General features: G+C 48.8%; 1 protein-coding gene across 1 annotated transcript in view; it reads right to left on the minus strand.

Annotated features, from left to right (window-relative positions):
• Positions 1 to 736: 736 nt before the first annotated feature.
• Positions 737 to 8,404, minus strand: part of SEC22B (SEC22 homolog B, vesicle trafficking protein) — a 9,266-nt gene continuing 1,598 nt past the window's right edge. The window contains exons 2-5 of the mRNA XM_017729577.1: positions 8,219 to 8,399; positions 3,598 to 3,758; positions 3,124 to 3,270; positions 737 to 2,753 (exon numbers count right to left, since the gene is read on the minus strand). Of these exons, the coding sequence (XP_017585066.1) occupies positions 2,599 to 2,753; positions 3,124 to 3,270; positions 3,598 to 3,758; positions 8,219 to 8,399 (644 nt within the window). The 3' untranslated portion in view covers positions 737 to 2,598. The remainder of the gene's footprint in view (positions 2,754 to 3,123; positions 3,271 to 3,597; positions 3,759 to 8,218; positions 8,400 to 8,404) is intronic.

Below are 8,404 nucleotides of genomic sequence, written 5' to 3' on the forward strand. Positions count from 1 at the left end.
CGCGGCCGCCGCCGCCGCACACCCGGGCAGGGAGCCCTGAGCCACGGGACTCGCCCAGCCACGAGCAGCCGTCACGACACACATGGAGAAAAGGGCAATGGGTTCTCCTCCCCTCTGCCCACGCAGCCGCACAGGAGCTGAGCTCACACCTGGCTGCTCAGGAGGCGCAGAGACCCCAAACCCTGTTCACACCTCCCTCGGACGGAGCAGCAGCAGCACCTCTCTGCTCTTCGAGGGACGAAAGGGGGCTCCGTGTTTTGAACGCAGCGAAGGAATTGCTTGTAAGGTGTTCCTTGGAGCCCCACGCTGGCCTGCGGAGGGGAAGGCCCCTCGTATTCCCTCTAGGCAAGCGGCACTTGCAGCTCCGCGCCCTCTTCACACTGGCGCAGCCCATGGGGGATACACACCCCACTCACTCCCAGTTTGTGCTGCTTTGTGTCTGTGCCCCCTATGAACAGCATCGCCACAAAACTGTCCCCATAAAGTTCCACCCAGGCTGAGAAGGCTGCCTGCCACCAGGCAGAGATGTGCCAGCAGGGAGAGACCCCTGCTATAACCAAAGCACAGCGTCTCCACCAGAAAACAATCAAGCTCATGTCTTTCCACTAGTTCTGCCTCCTGAAAGGAGCCCTTATCCCAGGTGGCTCCATCTATGAGGTCTTTACCCTCTTGTGTCCCTGGAAGGAAGGAAAGCATCCTCCAAGGTCACAGGAAAGAGACACAGGACACTCCATGCTGCAGAGGGGATTTTTCAGAAGTATTTATTTCACTGCTGACACTGGGGCTGCAGGAGGCAGCTGCTCCCTGAGCTGCCCTGCGCTGCAGAAACATCACCCCCCTCAATCACAACAATCCACGGACGGTCGGTGTCTGAATGGTGAGACCTTCCAGCACCTACATTACACAGACCTACATCACTGGGACATTCACCTGGTAGGGACACCACTTAAAAGGACTTAAAATAATGATAATAATTATAATAAAGCAATCTACAAAGTAACACTTGGAGGCATCATGCAGAAACTGGATTACTTTAGACTACATGGCAGCTCAGATTTACTGGGTTTATCAGTGGACGAGTGCTGACTGCTCCTCTGCCAGTCCAACATGGTGCCAAGTTGGGGAGCATTCCCAGACAGGCCAACAGCTGTTTCCCACCCATTGCAGGAAACACTTCCAGGCTCACAGTTTATACATCCAGAACTACACAAGGTTATGTGCTTGTCAAAGGTGCTGGGAAGTCCTGAAACTTCCTTCTGTGACACTACTTTCTTCCTCTACCAAGTGGCAGGCACTTGAGTACAGCAGAGTGCCAGACCTCTGGGGTTGCTTTTTCCTCTTTTTTTTTTAATAAAACCAAAATCTGACTGCTAAAATGTTATTCTTAGCACAGGTGGACCAAAAAAAAAATTAAAAAAATCACATTACAGTGGTGATATACAGATTGGCCCACAAGAAAGAAGAAGCTCTATACTATTGCCCCATAATGAGTTTTTCTTCACCTACAGTTTCAACTTCCCAAGTGAGGTAGGGAGAAGGTGAGCACAGGAAAAAGAGGTGGTGTTTCTAAAGGATTCCACGGTTTTAAAGTTATTCTAATCCTTCATGTGAAGTGTTCTTTAAAGAAACACTGCCTTTTCTTCACAACAACATTCAGTTTTGGTTTTTTGGTTGTTTTGGGTGGGGGAAAGAGGGAGAAAGAAAACAAGGATCCCAGAGATGAAATGCTGGCAGTTTTGACACATTTCGGAAGGAAAGCACAGTTATAAAAAGGAAGGAAATTATGTAGTGAATCTGCATCTAGAAGGGAAAAATAGAGAGTGCTGACATAGTTTGCACTGTGCCCGTTCCAACAGCATTGAATTACACACCCTGTTCATGTGGAAACATACTGTCACACACAGCTGTCAGGAGAGGGAAAGTGGACACTTAGAAATCCGGAGTTTAATTTTGCAGGAACCAGTTAATACAGAAGCCTTCCACTGTCCCTCCTAGTACTGGACAGAATGTATTTTAAGGCATAGTTTAACATCCATTTCTTCCTAAAGCAATTTAAAGTGTAACAAGCTGGGATGTCAGACACAGAACACTCGACAGGTATTCTGACAGAGGTGAAAGCTGGTTTATGTACAGTGAAATATTTGCCTTCAAACAGGGGAGTCTTGAGAAAGAAAGAAAGAAAAATAACTGCAGACCCAGATTCTAAAAAAGCAAACATTACTAACACAAGGAATGTTCATTAGAGTCCAGTTCCCACTAGAGCTACTCAACAGGAGGATGTACAATGTGATTATGCTAAACAGCACTGATTGACTGTTCCCAGAGTGCCCCGGGAGGGGGAAGAACCTTGGGAGGCCAAACTCTGCAGTATCCTAGTGCAAACTGCCTGAGAGGAAAAGCCTGCAGTCAACAAGCCTTTACACCTATTGTTAGGCTCCACTAAGAGATGCAGTAGCCAGGTGTCACCCAACAACTTCAGGACACTCCTGTAAAAGTGATGGTCCTGTGTGGATTCTAATGCACATCCCCCATGAACAGTGTCCTGCACACATCCACCTGCCAGGCTACCGGCTTTCCCTCTTCCATGACTGAGCCAGCTCACAGCCACCAGAACCTCACATAGACAATCAACATGATGAAAAACACAGCTACAGCCGCCAGCTTGGCGTACGTGGAACGCATGTTCAGGTACTTTGCGTCCTGGCGGTACTTCTTGGACAAACTGGACAAGTTGTTCGCCTTGGAATCAAGAGCTGTTAAAGGGAAAGGGGAGAGAAGTTAGTCAGGACTGCCTGAATGTTCCCCAAAAGTTACATTAAGTGTACAAGTTTCTCAGGAGCAGCTGGAAATGCAGTGGTTTCACACAGTGGCATGGCCTGTGCCTCCCTGCAGTGCTTTAGTGCTTGTCCTGCTGGGTGAGAGCCACCCAAGCTGGTGAGGTGCTGGTCTCTCCCCAAAGAAGCACCTGCCAGGTGTTTCAGAATACAACTGATCCAACTGAAACATTCACTGTGTTCACTGCTTTTCTCAGGAGGGTCAAGCCTTTCTCTTCAGGACACTCTGCCCACACAGCTGACCGAGGAGACATAGAACTGTGTGCCAAACATTGGCCATTCCCAGTACCTGACAGTGCCTCTCCTCGCTGTAAGACCTCCTCGATGTTGGCCACCATAATCCTCTGCACATCTTGCAGCTCTGTGTTGATGGAGCCCAGGTTCCTCCTCGCCCGGCTATCAATGTAGAGCTTCTTGGTTTTCTGGATGTAGGTGTCTGGAAGGAGATAGGGCTATCAGGGGGAGTCTCACCTAACACAGAGCAGCCTGGCTGCTGCAGGACTGGGAGCATTGCTGAGACAGCCAGAAGACTACATGCAAATATTCCCCGGAGTGAGGCCAAGAGACTAAAAGCAGGTCATCAGAATCTGAGGACATGTACCATTTCCCTACCACTTCTCTATTCTCCTGCTCAGAACACCCGTGTCTCTAGTGCCAAGAAGAATTTGAACTGTCAATTCTATAGGACAAGCTGCAGAGAATCCTGTGGCTGCTGCTCCCTCCCAGCAAGAAGTTTCCCTAGCCATAGGGAGAGGGACCTCACCAAATTCAATGAAGGAATAGGGCCTGGACACTGTTGGAACCTTCTTGCCATGCTGCTCATCAAACTCTGAGTGCAAGTCTTCCAGATAAGCAAAGGCCAGTTTCTTGGGGAATCCAGCTTCACACAGGACCAGGTAACACACTCCTTTCTCAATGATGTAGCTAAAAGAACAGCAGACAGAGCATTAATCAATCAGTTTTTAACCTATCCTATCAAGCACCACCCTGCATACCTTTTTTCCTATGAGGCAATGAGAACTGGGTACAAGAACTTCAGGTTTTCTATAACTGGATAAAGTGTAAACCTTTCTGCAAAGCAATAGCTTATCTTTTCTTTGGCCAAAGTAAATTTTCTTGTAGCCTCAGACCCTACATGCCTGCCAACAGTCCTGGGCTTTGACTTCAGTTGAACAGAAGCTGGCCTGTGAATACCATGAGCTTAACAAAATACCAGCAACAAAAGAGTTATAATTTTGGACTATAAAAGAGAGAACACCCTGCAGTCAGGAGGAGGGGAGCACAAGAAAATTTGCCAGCAGAGTAGAGGGGAAGGTGGCCAACACATCTCTAACTGGCAGCATAGCCAAGTACCTGAGGCCCACAAATGGGAAGTTGAGGCACTGAGATGAGGAGACACACAGGAATTTGGTCTCAGTGTGCTAGGAAGCCACCCAGTGACTACCAGCTGTCCCTTTCCATTTTGGAGGGCTGGATATCCCCTTCCTCCACCACCACCATCCTCTCGGAGGGGTGCTGCTATGCACATGCATCACCTCAAGGGCACCTGGGGAAGAGTATTGGTGCTAGATGGGTTCTGGTGACCTTACAGGCTTGCCATGGGTAGGTGTGACCGTGCTACCAGTTCTTTAGCTGCAAGGTGAGGAGCCCCAAAGCACACACTGACACACCTGCTGCTGTGTAATGCTGCTTGGTTTGCCCTGCACCTGAGGGCACATGGGTCCTCTTCTCATCCCACCACCAACCTTGAGATTATTTAGGCTTCACTATATCACTCTGCTGCTCCACATTCCCGACTGAATTTTCCTCCTCACTCAGTCAATATAAAAATAAAGGCTACAATACTCCCACCAAAACCAAGGGGGTGGAGACAGTAAACAGCCCTGTAAACACTTTTGAATGCTTATCTATATTCTTCAGAGTGGAGTGTGAATGCTACTTTTAGGTTACCTTCCTTTGACTTTCTGCATAATGCCATTAAGCATTAGTCTGGTCAGCATAAAGATTAGCAGTGTATTAAAGAAATGATCCAGTCCTCAGGGCACCATAGTAAAATAAGCAGCTTAAAAATTTTATTAATAGACACATCAGGCTTACAAAACAACTTCCCCCCACTCCCCACTGTTTCTCCAGATACCCCAACAGGGCCATGTCCTCTGAATTAGCCATCCTCAACTTGTTCCTGGGCTCAGGAGTATCCATTTCTCCTGCCTCTATATGGCCTGTGTGTGAACCCTGCCAGCCTTCAATCAACAACTGATCTACCCCAATCAGAAGCAAGAAACTCCAGTTGCCATAATCCATTCCACAGCATGCCCCCATGTGCCCATGGCCTTTGTTCCTTTTTATGTTCCTCAGCTTGGACCACATCAGTGCCTAGACTAACCCTACACTACATCATCAAGCCTCTGTTCTTCCCTTACCCCTGGACACCTGCTTGACACATTGGGGTTGCCATATATCATCACCTGGAGCTTGATTTAGCCACTGCCATGACGAGCAAGACCTGAGCAAATCTTCTGAAATAAGGAGAACCAGTGTCAGAAGAGAATTCTGACAGCATTGCTGGAGCAGCACTCTCCAGTTGAGAGCACTCTCAGGAACATGTCCCATCACCACAGCTCTGTTTATCTGTGCCTGGTCCTGCCTGGAGCTCTTCAGCTGCCCTTCCCACTTGCTTCTCCCTGATGTGATATTCAGTATGTTGGATTTAAAGTTGGTGTCTGTCAGCACCACAGAGAGCGAGCTCACCTAACTCTGCCCCAGATTCAGACAATTTTGTTAAGTTCAGACCAGAGCTCCTGCACAGCAGGGCTTCTCAGTTTTACACTTTGTGTCCACCTCCAAGCTTCAGCACAGCAGCTGCCTGCATGTCCTCACACGAGGGGCAGATGTGGCCATTTGTCACTGTTAACTGCACACTGAGTGCAGTCATTAGGTTTCTCGTAATCATGTTGGACATTTTGAGAGAGAAAAGCTTTATCCTGGTAACAGTAGCAAAGGCCAAGGGTTGCTTTTAAACAACAGGTAAGAATCACTTCAGCCATCCAGCAGCCAAAGGTCACCTGCTTACTGACAGCACAGCAGATGCCATCAGTGTTCCTGTACCTGGACAGCCCCCAGTGCTGCAGCTGAAAGGGTGACACAGCTTTTGCAGCTGAAGCCTGGGCATTTCATTTGACAGAAATCACTTAAGTGGTCACAATTTAAACTTCATGTTTCAGCAAGGCTTGGCTCTGCTTTGAATTGATGAAGCTAAAGATGTTCAACACCACCTCAGCAAGTTCAGCAATACCCTTGGCCACACTAACTCCCACCACAAAATGCTCTGTTCTGCTTTGCGCTGCCCTCAGCAGTCAGAGCTCTGATTTGGCAGGAAAAAATTGGTGTGCTGAGTTAACGAGCAGTGTGGTCATCGGTCAGCGTTATTTTAGACTAAATCTCAAATTGCCCCATTACCTCCTCCTCCTGTAGAGGAAGTTTTCTGACCTGAAAGTATTCTTTTCACACAGGTCCTGCTGTAATGTCCCACCTCAAAGGAGGCAGCTGCGAGTGCTCTGCAGCAGCAGCTGGAAATGGCCAGCAAAACCTATCTAGGGACTAACTCAACCCAGAAGGAGGAACACTGCTGTCCCTGCCTGTCTGCCAGCCAGGTAAGCTGGCTGTTCCTTTGAGACAGCTGTCAAAACAGGCCTGCCCAAGCCCTCCCTCCTCATCAGAACTGGTGACATTACAGCCATCACTAAGAGGCTTTGATTTCCTGAGCAAGTGTTGCCACCTTCCCAGACATCGCTCGGCTTGCATCATGGAAGTAACTCAAGAAGGAGTTTACTGGGATTTACACAGGCTCTTTCCCAAGGCTTCATTGCCAGTCAGAGCTACACCCATGCTGTGCCAAGGAAACACTTAAAGAGGAGGGAGTTTTTAAATTCTATGAAGTTCTAACTGGTAGAAAAAACAGGATGAAGAGCAGCACTTAGCAGTTAACTCTGGCAACAACATCCAAATCCAACAGGAGATAGGGACGGCCAGGCCAATTGGGGCCATCCTTTGGCAACTGTAACTCCCTATCAAAGGCAACCAGAAGCCCAGAGAAAAGATTTTTTAAAATCTTGTCGCAGTTACCATATGTAAGACAACCACAAGAAAAGTATCCCTCAGAACCTCAGGGCTTTTGCCAAAGATTGCCCATCCATAAAACGCCTGTTCCCATCTTTCCATGTCGCCGAATCTCTGAACAAAGGGACAGGGTGGGAGATTTGCTAAAGGGCTCCTGTTATTGGAGCAGAGGCCTAAAGCCAACCTTGCCCTGCATTCAAAGGCCACCACCCCCTCACCCAGCCATAAACACACACCCAGTCACCCGGAATCACATGGAAACTGAGAGGGATCCTGCTGCTAGTGGCATGGCAGAAGTGGTGCCAAATGTGGGAATCATTCCTGCCACAACTGCACAACTCGGCTTGGAGACCTCACCTAGCATCTGATCTCAGAGACTTGTAACAAGTATTCCTGTCATGGCACAATTCTGATTCCTGACAGGACCTTGACTAAGTTCTCAGGCATTATTCTGCCAGGTAATGACATGTCACAGAAAGAAGCATTTCCTTTCTCACACACGAGCTTTCCTGCCTTTCAGTGACTGTCAATTCCCCCTCTGTTCACCTGCCTCTCCACCTCCCCTGCTACTGATTAAGGAATATGGATGTCTGATCTGTACTCTCTGTAAGCTTTCCTTATTCCACATCCAAGCTCCCTTGCAGGTGTACTACTGGAGAATGCCAAAAGTGCTTTAAGTCGAGAGCACCCAAACAGTCTAGGAAATTCATTAAACACACCCAACAAATCCAGCAACAATAAGACTGAGTCTACAAGGTGAGAGAAGGAAGTTTGCCAGACATCAGACAATAATAATAAAAATATTCAGAGCTGCTCCGTGTGCTTCTAATGCATGAAAAGCTGGGCTCCCACAGGGCACAGAGAGGACAATCCTGTGCCAGAAGAGCTCACAGTGGTACTGCTAGGCTGGCTTTACCAAGGACATATCTCTTTAAAGACAAGATACAGGAGGTCCAGAAGACACAGTGAAGTTATAACAGAGAGTGCAAACAAGCAGAAAAACCTGAAAGGGAACAGAACCTGTATTGTCTTCTGCAAAGGCAGAACTATGACCCTGGATGAAAATCAAGTGCCAGATACCTGTGCCAAGCAGTGACAACTCAGACACTCTCCCCTTCCCACAGCTACTGCACTCCAGCGGGGCTGACAGGCCACCTCTTCCAGGCAGCCCCGCTTCTAACAAAGCCTCACCCTGACTCAGAAGAGCCCTCGCCTGTTTCCACGGCAGAGGAGCCAGTATCCCCCACATCCCTCCCGATACTCACTGGAAAGCCATGGCTCCTGCCTCCAGGGTGCATCTCGTCGGGGACTGCTCGTTCAGCTTGCGGAAGAGCTGCTTCGCCTGGCTCTGGTACTGCTGCAGGTCGCGGCCTGACTGAGAGGGCAGGGAGGGAGGAGAACGGGCTGTTGGGGCGGTACCGGAGAAACACCGGGGGGGCTCCGGGACTGCC

This window comes from Corvus brachyrhynchos, unplaced genomic scaffold (assembly GCF_000691975.1).
Source record: "Corvus brachyrhynchos isolate BGI_N302 unplaced genomic scaffold, ASM69197v1 scaffold101, whole genome shotgun sequence".
NCBI classification, from domain to species: Eukaryota; Metazoa; Chordata; class Aves; order Passeriformes; family Corvidae; genus Corvus; species Corvus brachyrhynchos.